This window comes from Microcaecilia unicolor, chromosome 1 (assembly GCF_901765095.1).
Source record: "Microcaecilia unicolor chromosome 1, aMicUni1.1, whole genome shotgun sequence".
In the NCBI taxonomy this organism is placed as follows: Eukaryota; Metazoa; Chordata; class Amphibia; order Gymnophiona; family Siphonopidae; genus Microcaecilia; species Microcaecilia unicolor.
In genome coordinates this window covers 316,170,791-316,189,587 of record NC_044031.1, presented here as the reverse complement: position 1 = coordinate 316,189,587, position 18,797 = coordinate 316,170,791, and the positions used below count along the sequence as shown (strand labels likewise).

The 18,797-nt window shown below is 42.4% G+C and overlaps 1 protein-coding gene across 1 annotated transcript in view; it reads left to right on the top strand.

The window, feature by feature from the left end:
* The window catches only part of PXDC1 (PX domain containing 1), an 84,797-nt gene that overhangs the window by 42,894 nt on the left and 23,106 nt on the right, over positions 1-18,797 (top strand). The window contains exon 3 of the mRNA XM_030208625.1: positions 32-149. Coding sequence (XP_030064485.1) covers positions 32-149 — 118 coding nt within the window. The remainder of the gene's footprint in view (positions 1-31; positions 150-18,797) is intronic.

The following is an 18,797-nucleotide window of genomic DNA, read 5'->3' as shown; positions in this document are numbered from 1 at the left end:
TATAATAACCTGTTTTCTCTTTCACTTTCAGTACTCTAGATCTGAAGTTGTTCTGACCTTCTTTGAAAGATCTCCTCTAGATCAAGTGTTAAAAAATGAAAATGTGCATAAAATACAACCAAGCTTTCAAAGTCCTGTTAAAATCTCAGGTAAGCAATACTGGGGAGCATGAAGGGCCTGTTCTTTCATTGCACTATTGCATTATGTAGAGCTTAATGTGAGTATGTTTGCAAATAGAGAGCTTTTTTTCTAATCAAAATTTGTGATCAAACTGTAGTGATCCAGTGATTTTGAGATAGATGTTACTTAGATCTTCATGAGGCTTTTGCTTGCTCTCTTTATTAAACTGAAAATGCAGGCACAAATTTTAGTTTTTAAAAAATCCTTCTCCCTCACATCACCCTACACCCCAGACATATCCACCTGGGGTGCCTCCCCTTCTTCCTTGGTTTGTAATCATTGTGATCCAAAAATTGGGCCTTATTTTTAATATATTTTATCTGTTCGGAACCGGAAAAATTAACTTTTTCTTTGGTAGTTTGAAAAAAACATATTTTAGAGCTTTGGCATCTGTACACATAAAAAGATGAATAACTCAGCAATTAGGATAAGCAATGCGTCAAAGCATCATTTCCTTTACTGGTTTCTGTTTTATTTTTAGTAAGTCTGTTAAAGGGGTTTTTTTTTTTAATTCATTTTGTTCTGGTGGTGGTCAATTCAGTTTTTGTGCTTTTTTGACCTGGCAGTTTCCTCCTGCTCTTTTGGGTATCTAGAGCTGGCATCTGGCACCATAATCTTTTATGCTTCACTACCTGGTGAATTTTGCACTGTGTTTATATTTATTAAAATGTGCTTAATCACTTTTTTTTACAGCATAAATCAAAGTGGTGTACATTAAAAAATATTTTTAAGAAACAAGTAGAATAGGAATGCCATTACATGTATAGGAAAGACATCATTCACAACAAGAAACATTCATCCTTTTTGTTGTTTATAAATTAGAAAGTGCATAGCACTCCTCTCCCACCTTGAAAACTGAGCTAAGTCAGGAGAATGCTGTGGTAAAGAAATAGGTCTTAAGGTGGAGTTTGTTTTAAGGATGGTTCTGATCGAATGCTCAAAGGCAGACTATTCTGCAGAAAGGGGGCCAGGAAATAAAGGGCACTCTTCCTGGTAACTTCGTAGTAGGCTTGCTTAGGGTTGAATAGAATGAGTATGGTCTATGTTATAACTCCTTTCCCACAGTGCCATGTACTAAGAGCCAATTCTACAATAGTATCTGTGCGCCAAGATGCTGTTGTAGAATGCTAGTGTATACCCGAATTGGCGCGCCTAAATTTAGGTGCAACCATTTATTATTTATTTGGATTTATTTACCACCTTTTTGAAGGAATTCACTCAAGGTGGTGTACAGCAAGAATAAGTCAAACATAAGCAATAGACAATTACAGCAGTAAATATATTCAAACAACAATACAAAGTATGGCGTGGAGGGGCATAATCGAACGCGAACGCCCATCTCCATGGGCGTCTATGTCCGAAAACGGGTATGTGAAGAGGCGGGACAGACTGTATTATCGAAAAAGATGGGCGTCCATATTTCATTTTGAAAATACGGTTTGGACGGACCAAATGCCATGGATTTGGTCCTTTCTGAGATGGGCGGGGTTTTTTTTTAGCGATAATGGAAACTAAAAACGCCCAGCTCAGAAACGTCCTAATCCAAGCCATTTGGTCGTGGGAGAGACAAATGTACAACACTCCCATAGCTCTTAGGGGTGAAAGGAGCAACTACATGTGGGTACAGTCGGTTTTAGAAGCCTCCCATTTACCACCACAAGTGTTACGGGTGGGGGGGGGGGGGTGGGCCTGGGACTGCCTGCCTGAAGTACACTGCAGTACCCACTAAAAGTGCTCCAGGGACAGGACTTGTTGCTGCTGTATAACCTTGGCACAGCAGTTCACACCTGAAGACTAATGTCGCTGAAAACGTCCTTTATTTGAATAAGCACGTTTACTCACAGTTAACTGCAGATCAGAGGTTCTGCCCCACTGGCAACGAGTCTCGCTGGTACTGAGATTAGCAGTAGGTCCGAGCTGGCAGAATGGTGTACAATGCCCTCTTTCAGCAACATTCAAGGTAAAAACTAAGTGCTGTAACGTGGCTAACACATTAAAAGGGATCTAAAAGTGTCTTACACAAATGGCCACTACCTCATGGACTACCGGAAACAAAACAGGGCACACTCTGACCCTGTAAGCAGAGGGAAAAGCACCATGGGAGTAGAGCCTACCAACTACCAACATCGTGAGCAAGTAACACAAGCTAGTGGAATTGCGCATGTGCATGTACTGCGCATGTGTATGTGTGATGTATGGTGTAACTGAATCACGGAGCCCAATACCCTACACCCACCACAATGCATTGCTGATGTGACTCTGCAGTGCCCTTAACAGAAAAGGTGTCACACTCACCCGAGACCCACATCAGAACCAGGGAAAGGCTGTCAGAGGATAGAACACATTCTGCTGTCATGGAGGTGGGTACGGCATTTGAGGCTGGCATACAGGCTGGGAAAAAAAGTTTGTAAAGTGGGTTTTTTTTGGTGGGAGGGGGTTAGTGACATCTGGGGGAGTCAGGGGAGGTGATCCCCGATTCCCTCCGGTGGTCATCTGGTCAGTTGGGGCACTTTTTTGGGACTTGGACCTGAAAAAAAGGGTCCAAATAAAGCGGACCAAATTCTTGTCAACAACGCCCTTCTTGTTTCGATTATCAGCTAAAGACGGCCATCTTTCCTCAGCCGATAACCATGCCCCAGTCCCACCTTCGCCACGCCTCCGACACGACCCCGTCCACTTTGTTCGTTCCTGCGACGGAGTGCAGTTGAAGATGACCAAAATCGGCTTTCGATTATACCGATTTGTTCGCCCACGGGAGAAAGACGCCCATCTCCCGATTTGGGTCGCAATATAGGCGTTTTTCTCTTTTGAAAATAAGCTGGATAGTATACTATTTACAATGTCAACACAATACGCAATAAAACATTTTAATAGACAGCATGGTGTGTAAGCAAAGATGGAACATATAGATAGATAGAGTAACAAGAGTAAGAAAATAAGGGACTGATTTAAAGAGAGTTGCAAATGAGGTCAGAAAGGTGTTTGAACATTATCTTAGCTAGGGTAGGAGTGGATAAACATGTCCTGCTATAGTATGTGCAGCCAATGTCATTTACTTCTTCCATTAAAGGCCTGGTTGAAGAGCCAATCTTTCACCTGCTTCCTAAAGTAGAGATAGCCTTGTGTTAAGCGAAGCCTTTCAGGGAGTGCATTCCAGAGCGTGGGGGCTGCTCCAGAGAAGGCTCGCTGGCGGATATCACATCATGTAATGTCCTTTGGAGAGGGTGTGGTTAGGGATACTCCTTGAGTGGACCAAGGTGTGTAGAGGGAGATCCTGTTCTTCAAGTACTCTGGACCATTTCCTTTAAAGGGCCTTGAAGGTCAAACATAGAGTGAAATGGTAGGTGTAAATGGGTGCACCTAAGCCATGATGCAATGCACGTAAGTCTCCAGGTTTCAGTATATGTTATCCCATCCCTTGGGAGGACTTCTGAGTGGTATACAATAGAAACTATTTGAGAAGCCAGAGAGGGATTGTTAGAAAAGTCAGCGTACACCAAAATGAGACTAAAATTAGTACATAGAGTAAAACCATTTCTAGATCTCTCTCAGTTGCAAACAATCTTGTTGGCCACTATTTTGAGCCAATTAGATTATTGTAATGTTGTGCTGCTGGGTTTACCAGATTCACAAATATATAAATTGCAAATAGTGCAGAATACAGCAGCAAAATTGGTTATATTGGGTAAGTCCACCGACACTGCCACCCCATTTCTTAGAAGAATGTATTGGCTTCCGGTGAAGGCTAAAATTCATTTTAAACATTTATTGTTTTTAAATTTTAATATGGTTTGCTACCTGATTATCTAGGTACAATGATTTTGATGTACTGAACCAGAAGGTCTTTGAGCTCCTTGCAAGAAATCTGCTTGAGCTGTAGGCTAAGGATGTTAAACTAAAACTAAATGGAGAAAAGACCTAATTTTGTGATATTAGGTAGTTCTTATAAGCCAATTACCTGTAATAATCTGACAGTTAATGGAATTTCCTTCACTTTAGAATCTCATCTTAAGATATTGGGTGTTACCTTGGATAACCATTTTACATTTGAGCCGCACATGCATGCAATTTCAGCTAAAGTGTTTAGTATGGAAATTGCAAACGATTAGGTCCAAATTTGACCAATATTCCTTTGGACTTATAGTTCAGTCAACAGCACGTGCCTGTGTGAATTATTGCATTTCAGTTTATATTGAAGCTAGGGATTCAGGGGCCCTTTTACAAAGACTCAGTAGGCCCTACGTACGTGCATTGCACACCAAAATGAGACTACCGCCAGGCTAGCTCGCCCTCCTGGCAGTAATTTCTTTGGTGTGCACCCGTACCGCCTGGATAATTTATTTACTTCCTATGTGCGTGACATTTCCAACGTAAATCGGCAGTTGGTGTGCACTGACTGGTCACCACGTGTTTAGTTCATGAGCCCATACCGCTAGAGGGTGGCGTTAAGGGCTCAGGTTGGTATTAAGCGTGCGCTGGTTTCAGTTTTACCACATGCTCTTTTCCCGTCCCATTAAAAAAAAAAGCCCTTAAAACTGGCCTGGCACACACCAAATACACGCACCCACACTACCGCGGGCCACTCTTTGCCGCGGCTTAGTAAAAGGACCCCTCAATGTTTAAAACACTTCAGATGCTACAAAATATGGCAGTGCATTTGATTTACAGGTCTTCCAAATTTGAAAGAGTTACCCTATTATTTTTAAAATATGTTCTTTAACTTATTTAATTTTCCATGGGTAAGCCCCAACTTATGTGTCTAATCTTATTGATCTACCATTCAGGAATTGTGATGCTTTGGGTAGATCTTATCTGATTTTACATTATCTGCATTATAAGAAAGTAAAATACAAAGTGATGTTTTCAGGTCAGTTTTCATATCAATCTACTGTTTGGTGGACTTCTTTACCAACAGCTATAAGACAGTCATCTGCTTACAATTTAGAAAAATGCTTAAAACTTATCCCATTAGAAAATTTGTTAATGTTACTTGATGGTGTATTTTCCTAGGAATGCCTAGATTCTTGTTTGTAAACCGTACAGAACTCTTTGGGGTAAGTGTTGGATAGAAGTGTGAATTGTAATTGTAATCTTAATAAACTGACCACTATATTACACTGCCGAGGTGCCTCGATATTTCCAAATGCAGCTTCTGGTAGAAGGGAGATCATTTTTTTATTCTCCATCCCCTTGTGCATTCTGCCCTTATATGAATTAAAATGAATGCCCTCATTTGTTGTCAATTAGGTTCTTGTATCACAGAAATCAGGGCAGTTCGTATTTGCTTCTTTTACTTTATTAACTTTATTATTAGCGTCACTGTACAATATCCAGGTCCCAAGAGACCATTTACAGAATAAATAAACTTATTATGCCATTTTGAGTCCACATGTGAATAGGTCAAGATACCAAAAATGAAAGAAATAGAACAATCCATCTTTAATTTTATCTACTCTGTTATTAATAGCATGAACATTTGAAAACTTGCTGGTGTCGAGAATTCTTATACAGAGGAATTACACATACTGCACCTCATTTGTACACAATTGCACTGTATGTCTCAATTTTAAGAAAACTTTTTTTTATGTAATTTTTAAAATTTCACAAGCATTAATCTTGTTACAAGCAACACAAGATACATATGTGAAACATATATGATATAATACCATTTCTCAGTAAGAAACTTAAGGTATTTAAGTTAACTCACAATCCAGCTTATTTTCGAAAGAGAAAGATGCCCATATTTCGACCCAAATCGGGAGATGCGTCTTTCTCCCGTGGGCGAACAAATCGGTATAATCGAAAGCCGATTTTGGTCATCTTCAACTGCACTCCGTCGCAGGAACGAACAAAGTGGACGGGGGCGTGTCAGAGGCGTGGTGAAGGCAGGACTGGGGCGTGGTTATCGGCCGAGGAGAGATGGGCGTCTTTAACTGATAATCGAAACAAGAAGGGCGTTTTTGACGAGAATTTGGTCCGCTTTATTTGGGCCCTTTTTTTTCAGGTCTAAGTCCCAAAAAAGTGCCCCAACTGACCAGATGACCACCGTAGGGAATCGGGGATCACCTCCCCTGACTCCCCCAGTGGTCACTAACCCCCTCCCACCAAAAAAACCCCACTTTACAAACTTTTTTTCCCAGCCTGTATGCCAGCCTCAAATGCCGTACCCACCTCCATGACAGCAGAATGTGTTCTATCCTCTGACAGCCTTACCCTGGTTCTGATGTGGCTCTCGAATGAGTGTGACACCTTTTCTGTTATGCGCACTGCAGAGTCACATCAGCAATGCATTGTGGTGGGTGTAGGGTATTGGGCTCCGTGATTCCACTAGCTTGTGTTAAATGCTCACGATGTTGGTAGTTGGTAGGCTCTACTCCCATGGTGCTTTTCCCTCTGCTTACTGGGTCAGAGTGTGCCCTGTTTTGTTTCCAGTAGTTCATGAGGTAGTGGCCATTTTTGTAAGCCAGTTTTCACTCCCTTTCATGCGTTACCCACGTTACTGAAAGTGGGCATTGTACAGCATTCTGCCAGCTCTGACCTACTGCTAATCTCAGTACCAGGGAGACTCTTTGCCAGTGGGGCACACAATCTCTGATCTGCAGTTAACTGTGATTAAATGTGCTGTAAACCCCCAGTCATGCTCTCGTGTGTGCTGAGGCATTCTAGTGGCTCCCGTCCAGGTTCACCTGCGCGCAGGTTCTGAACAGCTTGAAAAACACATGCACTTCTTGCTCTCCACTCTCACTGGCCCCTGGCTCTTGAGCAAGACTCCAGCTGGTCCTCTCCTAGTGGCTTGCAGGCACCCACCTCAATATCCTGGGTTCCTGCTTCACTCAGGTTGACTGCTCAGACCTGCCTTCCTTCCCCCCTTAGGGGGGCCCTGGAACTCCTTCCAGTTATGTCCAAAGTGCCCCGGTCACTCCTCTTGCTCACGGACAGTGACCCACTGCACTTTCCCTGGGACTATAACTCTGCTTCTCCAGCCTTCAGAAATATGTAAATTCAGACAGTCAACATATGCAAATTCACTTTATTGTTAGAACCTGGATTCACAGGTTATTCACTTTGTAAGTCCACTCACTGAGCCCATTTCCTTTGGGAGACCCTGGGTCTCAGTGTCTAATAGCCTCCACCCCTGGATAGGACACTCTTCACTCTCCACAACTTTATCGCCCTATCCTCCACCCCACGGCTGTTAGTTACTTTAACTTCACACAATACATAATGTCCCAAATCCTGTCCACAGCCAGGGAAGTACCTCTTAGGTTTTTGAGGGAACCTTCTCTTAACCCTTCCAGGAGCTCTCCTTGAGCAGGTTTCTTCCTTCACTTCCTCCCGGCTTGTAATCCTCAGGCTCCAGGCGTTGCAGGTCCCCCCCCCCCCCCCCCCCCCCCCAATCTTCTCTCTCTAGCTCCTCAGGAGGTACTGTTTATATAGGGCTACTACTAGCCCACCACACCCTTTCTGGGCCCCTCCTCCTAGTTCTGGAAGAGTCCAGCACCCTCTGGGTGTCTTTCTCTTAACAGGCCTCAGCTGGTGCTCCCTCTGCTGGCCCTCTCAGGCCATTACCCTGATGACCATTTTCCTATTACTGGTAGAAGAGCGCCCTCTAGCGGCCTCCTCAGGGTAGGGCAGGCCTGTGTTTATCACTGCTTATTCCAATAAAGGACGTTTTCGGAGACATTAGTCTTCAGGTGTCAACTGGTGTGCCAAGGTTCTACAGCAGCAACAAGTCTTAGAGGCCTGCGTTTATGCAGGTCCCTGGAGCACTTTTAGTGAGTACCGCAGTGCACTTCAGGCAGACGGACCCATGCCCATCCCCCCTACCTGTAACACTTGTGCTAGTAAACGGGAGGCCTCCAAAACCCACTGTACCCACATGTAGGTGCCCCCTTCACCCCTAAGAGCTATGGTAGTGTTGTACATTTGTGGGTAGTGGGTTTTGGGGTTGGGGTTGGGGGCTCAGCACCGTGGAGCTGTTTCTGAAGTCTACCGCACTGACCTCTAGGGTGCCCAGTTGGTGTCCTGGCATGTCAGGGGGGCCAGTGTACTACGAATCCTAGCCCCTCCCACAACCAAATGGCTCGGATTAGGACGTTTTTGAGCTGGCCGGTTTTAGTTTCCATTATCGCTTAAAAAAAAAACAAAAAAACGCCCACCTCAGAAATGAACAAATCCATGGTATTTGGTCCGTACAAACCATATTTTCGAAACAAAAAAAAGACGTCCATTTTTTTCGAAAATACGGTCTGTCCCTCCTCTTTATGTACCCGTTTTCGGACATAGATGCCCATGGAGATAGGCGTTTGCGTTCGATTATGCCCCTCCACGTTTCTTCCTTAGACCACAATAATGAGGGGGGGGGGGGGAGAACTTAAACAGATTCAGGGGAATCTAATATGAAACAAATAAAAAAGAAAGGCTTAATGCCCTAACAATCACCACCTTATATTTACTATACTGGTATTATATCTCAACAATCTTTTTCAGACTTATGAATTCTCTCAATTGGTTTGGTACAAAAAATATATACTTAATACCCTGATATTTAACAATGCATTTGCATGGGTATGCAAGTGAAAATGTTGCCCCCAATGATCTCGTGATGTTTACGCTATGATCACCCAGTGTTTGTTTTGTTTTGTTTTGTTTTTTCTCTGCGTGCGTAGTTCTACTTCAATTTGTTTTTAGCGAGATGGAGGAATACATTCCACACATGTGCATTACCTATAGATTCTTTCACAAATGCAGGCCCATACACTAGCAAATATGTGTAGACATACCCTGCATCTCATGCATGCACTCACTTGCAAACTTAGGGGTCATTTTACTAGGCCGTGGTAAAAAGTGGCCTGCGGTAGTGTGGGCACGTACTGGGCCATATTTTTACCATGGCTGGGAAAAAAGGCTTTTTTTTTTAATGGACTGGGAAATGGGCATGCGCTGAAATTAAAACTAGCACGCAGCCTGAACCTTTACCACCACCCGTTGACCTAGCGGTAAGGGCTCACGCGCTACCCATGTGGTAACCATGCAGCGTGTGTCAACTGCTGATTACTACCAAGAATGACCCCGCGGTACAAAATAGAAAATTATTTTCCACAGCAGGATTCAGCGAGCGCCAAACTCAGAATTATCGCCAGGCGCATGCGCTTGTCCGGCAGTAGTGATGATTTGGTGAGCGCTACCCGTGCAGTAGCCCTCCCGTGCCTTACTAAAAGGGCCCCCCACAGACACAAACACCCCCCCATAGTAATCACAGCTATTACTTTTAGAACTGTGCACAGAATCGGTTCCTTTGCTCAATGACAGGACAGGCAGTGAAAATAATGCATCTCAAACTGAAAAAGTTACTTTTTTTTTTACATCTTGTGATTGTGAAGGCACTTCTCAAAAGTGATTTACTTGATGTAGGTAGGCAGTCTGGAAATGGCCCATCCTTTTCATATGATTGGGTCTTTGTTAAGTGTAAACTGCTTTGAATGGCTTTTGCCAAGGAGGCTTTATCCACATTAATGTAAATAAATAAAAGTACCTGCAGGGATCAACAATGAATGTGTTGTCACCTAAGGAAAAGTAGGCTGAGTGCCAGAGTTACTTTGGAGGAGAAGCCAGCCTGTGTTATTTTGCATTTAATACTCTGCATCAATACAAGTTATTTAGGGCTAGATTCAGTAAATGACATTTAAAATTTGGTGCCAAACAAAATCTGCTTTAAGTGCTGTTCTATAATGGGCACTCAAAGGTGAGTAAATTACACCTGCTGAAACCAGGTGTCATTCCCAGCGCCCAATTTTGGCGCACATCCCTGGTATTCTATAGCACGTGCAAATTTTAGGAACACCAGTCACCCGCCTGTGCAACTCCCATGGCCAGGTCCCCTTTTGGGCTACACACTATAGGATTTGGGTGCACAGGAGATGTATGTGTAAATTCAAATTGGTGCCAATTAGCACCCAATTATTGACGTATATGTAGTATGACAGTATCTTTTTTTAGATCTTCCACTAGGTGGCGCTAGATGCTTGTGTGTAACATTCAGCCTCAGAGAGCATCAGACTGCAAATACAATACACCAAGGAGGACAGTCGCAAATTGAGCAAGCAGCACAGACAAAGGTTTTCAGATAATTCCCAGTTCCTCTTGAATTATGGGATTTGCAAGTTTCATTTTGATTGATTAAAATTTATATTCTACCTTTTTAATAATCTGAGCTGCTCACACTGTTACACTTTAACAATAAATCATGTTCCCACTGAAAGCACGATTACAATCTTATGCATCCAGTAGGAAGATAGTAAAAAAGAAAGAACGAAAGAAAGAAAGAAAACTAGCTAAGGTGCCTACATTTGCCTCACAGTGCCCAGGATAGACAAGATATGCAGTTTGGTATTTCTTGCCCCAGGCTGATCAAATGTGAATGTTCTGCCCTCTCACTGGGTGATTGGCATTCAGTTTAAACCAGAGTATAGAACATCACTATGAGAAGATTCAGAACTCTTGAAACAAAATCTTCTTTAATGTAGTAATCAAACGAGGAAAAATAACTTCTCTACCATCTCTGTCTCAAGCATAAGAGGCCAGGAGATTGCAGCAACACGGTGAATAGTAATGTTGTTTATACTTTTACACTGGTGATAACTTAAAGTGATCATACAACAGAACACTGCATAGGCAGTTTCAGTTCACAGAGGAGATATGCTGCAGACTAACTCTTCCCAACCTGAGGGAGAAAGGGGGAGGGGGAATTAGTGTAGGAGGCACAGAGAACAAGGTAAGCCAATAGAAAGAGTCCCATAAGACATAGGGAACTGGACATTTGCCCTAAAAGAACCTATTACAGGATTGCAGGTATTTATATTTTAAGGGCACAACCCAATTTCCTGCCTCCATGGTAGATGATAGTATATATAAGTGAGACATCAAAGCATTTCAGTGACAATCTAACAGGGTGGGGATGGAGGTGGATGGGTGAGACAGGGGGATATGCATGGAGACAGGGGAGTGACAAACAAGGCAGTACAATTTACAGAGATCTGGGCTTTCTAGCCCATTATAAGCCATAAAATTGTAAATTGTACTGTTTTTGTTTGTCACTCCCCTGTCTCCATGCATATCCCCCTGTCTCACCCATCCACCTCCATCCCCACCCTGTTAGATTGTCACTGAAATGCTTTGATGTCTCACTTATATATACTGTCATCTACCAAGATTTGCTTATTTCCGATCTGACGAAGAAGGGCAACCTTCGAAAGCTAATCAAGAAATGTACTAAGTTATGTCCAATAAAAAAGGTATCATCTTATTTTCTTTTTCATGTTTTATTTTGTTTTATTTCTATTGATTACCTTTAAAAGTGGACTAACACGGCTACCACACCTCTCTGCCTCCATGCAAATGGAGCCTCAGAGAGCATCAGACTGCAAATACAATATACCAACCATGGATTAATGAGACAAAGCCAACATAGATTTAGTGAAGGGAAATCTTGCCTCACCAATCCACTACATTTCTTTGAAGGGGTGAACAAACGTGGATAAAGATGAGCCGGTTGATGTATAATGTATCTGGATTTTCAAAAGGCATTTGACAAAGTACCTCATGAAAGACTCCAGAGGAAATTGGAGAGTCATGGGATAGGAGGTAGTGTTCTATTATGGATCAAAAACTGGTTAAAAGATAGAAAACAGAGAGTAGGGTTAAATGGTCAATATTCTCAATGGAGAAGGGTAGATAGTGGGGTTCCCCAGGAGTCTGTGCTGGGACCGCTGCTTTTTAACATATTTATAAATGATCTGGAGATTAAAGTAACTAGTGAGGTAATTACATTTCCTGATGAGGCAAAGTTATTCAAAGTTGTTAAATCACAAGAGGATTGTGAAAAATTACAAAAGGACCTTACGAGACTGGGAGCCTAGGCATCCCCATGGCAAATGATATTTAATGTGAGCAAGTGCAAAGTGATGCATGTGGGAAAGAGGAACCTGAACTATAGTTACATGATGCAAGGTTCTACATTAGGAATCACCGACCAGGAAAGGGATCTAGGTGTAATTGTTGATGATACGTTGAAGCCCTCTGCTCAGTGTGGGTGGCTAAGAAAGCAAATAGAATGTTAGGTATTATTAGGAAAGAAATGGAAAACAAAAATGAGGATGTTATAATGCCTTTGTATCGCTCCATGGTGTGACCGCACCTCAAATACCGTGTGCAATTCTGGTCACCACATCTCAAAAAAGATATAGTGGAATTAGAAAAGGTACAGAGAAGGGCAACAAAAATGATAAAGGGGATGGGACGACTTCCGTATGAGGAAAGGCTAAAGCGGCTGGGGCTCTTCAGCTTGGAGTAAAGACGGCTGAGGGGAGATATGATAGAGAACTATAAAATAATGAGTGGAGTAGAACGGGTAGACGTGAATCGCTTGATTACTCTTTCCAAAAATATTAGGACTAGGGGGCACATAATGAAGCTGCAAAATAGTAGATTTAAACAAAATCGGAGAAAATAGTTCTCTACTCAACGTGTAATTAAACTTTGGAATTCTTTGCCAGAGAATGTGGTGAAAGCAGTTAACTTAGTGGGGTTTAAAAACAGTTTGGCTAGCTTCCTAAAATAAAAGTCCATAAGCCATTATTAAATGGACTGGGGAAAATCCATTGCTTATTTCTAGGATAAGCAACATAACATGGATTGGCCACTGTGGAAAACAGGATGCTGGGGTTGATGGACCTTTGATCTGTCCCAGTGTGGCAACACTTATGTACTTATGTAAGCCTATATGGTTTTAGTGCCTGATAAAGTAAGGTAAATAGTCAGCCAGCAGTGGTGAGAGTTTTGCTGACTGCTGCCAATGTTATTCCTGGATATTCAGTGCCAGACCATGCCCAGGCTTCAGCACTGAATATCCAGTTTATATGGTGCCAGCTAAGTCAATATTCAGAACTGACCATTGGTTGCCACATAAAGATAAGACTGTGTTTTATGCTATTATCCTGGCTGGTTAATAGCCTAATATCAGCACTTAACTAGCCAAGTACCAACTCTGCCCCTGGAACACCCCCAAAATAGCCAGCTTTCACTTAGGTGCTAACCACTCATTTTCAGTGGCAATAACTGGTTAAATGTCACTGAAAATTAGCAAATAGCCACGAACAAGCAATCTAAACGGTCAGTTAAGTTGTTGTGAGTATCAACCAGATAAAGGCAAAAGAGGTGCTGTTCAAGAAATACAGAAGAAGTCAACAAGAGGAACACAACAAGATTACCAGGTAAAATTCAAAGAAGCAAGGAGGGAAATACTGTTAGCAAAAGCACAGGGGGAAGAAAAAATGGCTAAAGATGTTAAGAGAGGTGACAGGACTTTTTAAAGATATGTTGGAGAAAAGAGGAAAGCTAGAAATGGAATTGTAAAACTGAAAGCTGCTGATTGCCACTATGTGATAAGGAAAAAAGCTGACTACTGTTTTGTGTTCATGGAGGAAAATCCTGGAGAAGGACCGCAGTTGGCTGATAAGGGTATTTTGGGAATAGAGTAGATATTGCACCATTCACAAAAGAAAGTGTATATGAACAATTTGAAAGACTGAAGGTAGACAAAGCCATAGGGCTGGATGGGATACATCCAAGAATATTGAGGGAACATAGAGAAATCCTGGTGGGGACTACTTGATTTATGTAATAGATCCTTGGAAATGGGAGATGTGCTATGGGATTGCAGACGAGCGGATGTGGTCCCACTTCACAAAAGTGGAGACAGGGAAGAAGTTGGAAACTACTGGCCGGTAAGCCTCGCTTCCGTAGTTGGAAAACTAATGGAGATGCTGCTGAAGGAAACCTTATAGGATCCAAGGCAGCATGGTTTTACCAAAGGAAAATCCTGCTAAACAAATCCGATTGATTTCTTTAACCAGAGAGCTGGATAATGGACACATGCTAGATGTGATCTACGTGGATTCCAGCAAAGCCTTTGATATGGTTCCTCACAAAAGGTTCATAAATAAGCTGAGTAGGATGAAATTAGGACACAGTGGTGAACTAGATTAAGACATAAGCATCGCCACACTGGGACAGACCAAAGGTCCATCTAGCCCAGCACCCTGTCTCCGACAGTGGCCAATCCAGGTCACAATCACCCGACAAGATCCACGGAGCAAAGCATTTTGTACTGCTTGTCTCAGGAATAGTGGATATTTCCTACGCCCGTTTAATAACATTCTATGGCCTTTTCCTTCAGGAAGCCGTCTAAACCTTTCTTAAACTCTGCTAAGCTAACCGCCTTAACCACATTCTCTGGCAACAAATTCCAGAGTCGAATTACGCGCTGAGTAAAAAACAAATTTCTCTTATTTGTTTTAAACTTACTGCATTCTAGCTTCATTGCATGCCCCCTTGTCCTAGTATTTGTGGAAAGCGTAAACAGACGCTCCATATCTATCTTTTCCACTCCACTCATTATTTTATATACCTCTATCATATCACTCCTCAGCCACCTTTTCTCCAAGCCGAAGAGCCCCAGCTGCTTTAGCCTTTCCTCTTAGGAAAGTCATCCCATCCCCTTATTCATCTTTGTCACTCTTCTCTGCACCTTTTCTAATTCCTCTATTTCTTTTTTGAGGTGGGGCAACCAGAATTGAACACAATACTCTAGGTGTGGTCGCACCATGGACCGATACAGTGGCATTATAATATCCTCATTTTTGTTTTCCATCCCTTTACTAATAATACCTAACATTCTATTTGCTTTCTTAGCCGCAGCAGCACACTGAGCAGAAGATTTCAACGTATCATCAATGATGACTCCCAGGTCCCTTTCTGGTTCCATGACTGCTAATGCTGAACCTTGCATTTTTTTTTTTTTACATTTGTACCCGCGCTTTCCCACTCATGGCAGGCTCAATGCGGCTTACATATTGTATATAAGTACTTATTTGTACCTGGGGCAATGGAGGGCTAAGTGACTTGCCCAGAGTCACAAGGAGTTGCCTGTGCCTGAAATGGGAATCGAACTCAGTTCCTCAGTTCCCCAGGACCAAAGTCCACCACCTAATAACTAGGCCACTCCTCCACTCCATGACGTAACTATAGTTTGGGTTCCTCTTTCCCACATGCATCACTTTGCACTTGCTCACATTGAATGTCATCTGCCATTTAGACGCCCAGTCTCCTAGTCTCGCAATATCTTCTTGCAACTTTTCACAATCTTCCCCTGGTTTGACGACCTTAAACAACTTTGTGTCATCAGGAAATTTGATAACCTCGCTAGTTACCCCCACCTCCAGGTCATTTATGAAAATGTTAAAAAGCAACGGTCCCAGCACAGATTCCTGAGGGACCCCACTAACTACCCTTCTCCATTGCGAATAGTGACCATTTAACCCTACTCTCTGTTTCCTTTCAACCAGTTTTTAATCCATAACAATACACTACCTCCGATCTCATGACTCTCTAATTTCCTCTGGAGCCTTTCATAAGGGACTTTGTCAAACGCTTTTTGAAAATCCAGATACACAATATCCACCAGCTCCCCTTTGTTGACATGTTTGTTTACCCCTTCAAAGAAATGCAGTAGATTGGTGAGGCAAGACTTCCCTTCACTAAATACATGCTGACTTTGTCTCATCAGTCCATGCTTTAGAATGCGCTCTGTTATTTTGTTCTTAATGATAGTCTCTACCATTTTGCACGGCACCGACGTCAAGCTCACCGGTCTATAATTCTCCGGATCTTCCCTGGAACCTTTCTTAAAAATCAGTGTTACATTAGCGACCCTCCAATCTTTCGGTACCACGCTCGATTTTAAGGATAAATTACAAATCAACAACAGTAGCTCCGCAAGCTCATTTTTTAGTTCCATCAGTACCCTGGGATGAATGCCATCTGGCCCAGGAGATTTGCTGCTCTTTAGTTTGCAGAACTGCCCCATTACATCCTCCAGGTTTACAGAGATTTCATTAAGTTTCTCCGATTCGTCAGACTCAAATACCCTGTCCGGCACCGGTATCCCAACCAAATCTTCCTGGGTTGACTGACAGGCAACAAGGGGTGTTGATAAATGGAATCCACTTGGAGGAAAGAAAGGCGAGTAGTGGAATGCCTCAGGTTTGGTGTTAGAGATAATTCTTTTTAATATATTCGTGAGCAACATTGCTGAAGGGTTAGAGGGAAAGGTTTGCCTTTTTGCAGATGACGTGAAAATTATCAACACAGTGGACATCCCAGAGGTAATAGAAAGCATGAGAAGAGATCTACAGCAATTAGAAGAATGGTCTGATATTTAGCAGTTAGAATTTGATGTGAAGATGTGGAGAGTGATGCACTTGGCTTGCAGAAATAAAAAGGAGATGTACAAGGTTGGAGGCAAGAAACTGATAAGCACAGCTCGGGAGAGAGACCATAGAGTGATAGTGTCTAAAGATCTCAAGGCAGTGAAACAATATGACTGTGGCTATCGCCAGAGGGATGAGGCCCCACTTGGAGGACTGTTTTCAGTTTTGGAGTCTGTATCTTGCTAAGAACATAAAAAGACTTGAAGCAGTTCAAAGAAAAGCGACAAAAATGATATGAGGTTTATTCCAAAAGACCTGTAAGAAGAGACTTTGAGGACCTGAATAAGCATACCCAGAGGAAAGGAGGGATGGGGATGATATGACGCAGATGTTTCAATATTTGAAAGGTAATAATATGCAAACAAACCTTTCCCAGAGAAGGGTAAGTAGTAGAACTAGAGGACATGAATTGAGGTTACAGGGGAGTTGACTAGAAGTAATGCTAGGAAGTACTTTTTCATGGAGAAGGTGGTGGATGCCTGGAATGCCCTTTCACGGGAAGTGGTGGAAATGAAAGCAGCAACAGAATTCAAGAATGAGTGAGATAAGCACAAACGATTCCTATATGGAAGAAGAATGGAATCAATACATCTTAGCTGTGCTTAAGCAGTAAATCCAGTAGTTGGGTAGTAAGGCTAGTGCCAGTCAGACGTCTACGGTCTGTGCTTCGATTATAACTAGATAGATCTGGTTGGACTGGAGCGACAACTCCAGTAGCTGAAAATTAAGCCAGTGCTGGGCAGACGTCTACGGTCTGTGCCCTGAAAATGACATGGACAGCTCAAGATCAAGTATGCTCATGTAATCATATCATATACTAGGAGTTTATCTTGTTGGGCAGACTGGATGGACCGTGCAGGCCTTTATCTGCTGTCATCAACTACATTACTAAGGTGTGAACAGAAGGCGTAAACGTTAGCACGTCAAGTATGTTTTACAAAATACATCACAACACCTGTGCTCTGGCCGCAGTCCTCCCCTGAACATGCCTACAAGTACATGCCTAAGTGCATCGTGTGTACTTTTACACATGACCACATTTTATAAGAGACTTTTTTGCCTATAAATGGACTATTTACATGTGAAAAGGTTTTATAGACTTGCCGCTAAAAAGCCTAAGATGTAACTGAATCCTTTGAACATAGCTTGAACATTGTGATCCGCACATTGCTAGTGTTTTACTTAATGTAAGATCTAAATACGTGGGAACAATTACACCAAATATTGCTTCTCTTATTTGTTTTTTGCTTTTTAGGGGGTCTTTTACTAAAGATTAGCTTGCGTTATCTGCAGCAGGGCCCACAGGAATAAAATGGGCCCTGCTGCAGATAACTCAAGCTAATCTTTAGTAAAAGACCCCCTTAGTCTCTAAAAAATAAATAGAATGAACATCATTCAACCTATATATGTCTTTATATAGGAGCCAACTTTTCAAAATGATTGAAGTTGCTAAACCCAATGGAAATTATCCCTCCCTGAACACAGTCATGCTCAATATTGGGGGTGTTCAAGTACTCACAGAGCTGGCTCCTATGTGTCTGTGTATCCTACTCCAAAGTCTAAAGCAGTGCATATCACATTTTATGGACACCGGCAAGCAGGCACTGCCTCTGATAAGAGCAAATAAATGAAAAGGAAACACAATCACCCGCCCAGTAATTCATCAGCAAAAGGTCACACTACCTCATGGAATTTCAGAATGGGGAAAAGCTTCTCATTAGGTTTTGTGTCAACATATTCTTTTAATATCATAGCTAAGTTTAAAGATACCCACTGGGCCCGTAGCTGAGGGAGAGAGTGTGGAGGGTACGAGCAGGGCACAAGGGAATGAGCGTTCACTTACTCTGTGTCTTTGGGAAGGGCATAGACAGAGCTGTGAGTGATGGTATTTAGCAGGAGAGTGGGGGAAGGTGAGTGCTTTTTGTGGTTTCTTTACTGAGGCCTAAATTCTTTAGCCACTGACTCCCAATTAGTTTCCATTTTATGTTAGTCACAGCTGCCCACCTGTACTTTGTCTGCAGCTGTTGTGCAGGGGTGCATGTCAGGTTCTGAAGCTTTGTCAGCTTCTGTCCTTTGGATCGCACAGATCCCCACTCCAGTACCTGTTCGTTACTGAGGCTGACTCAGCAGAGAGAAGAGATTCTGAAGCAATTTAAAAGCCACAATACACTTCGCGTCTACACATCCTGCACGGCATGGATCCATGTAATAGAGCGTGCAATTCAATGGCTCATCTTCCATCAAGGAAGAAAACACTTAGAAATATTCACAGTCCTAAATAACATGCAA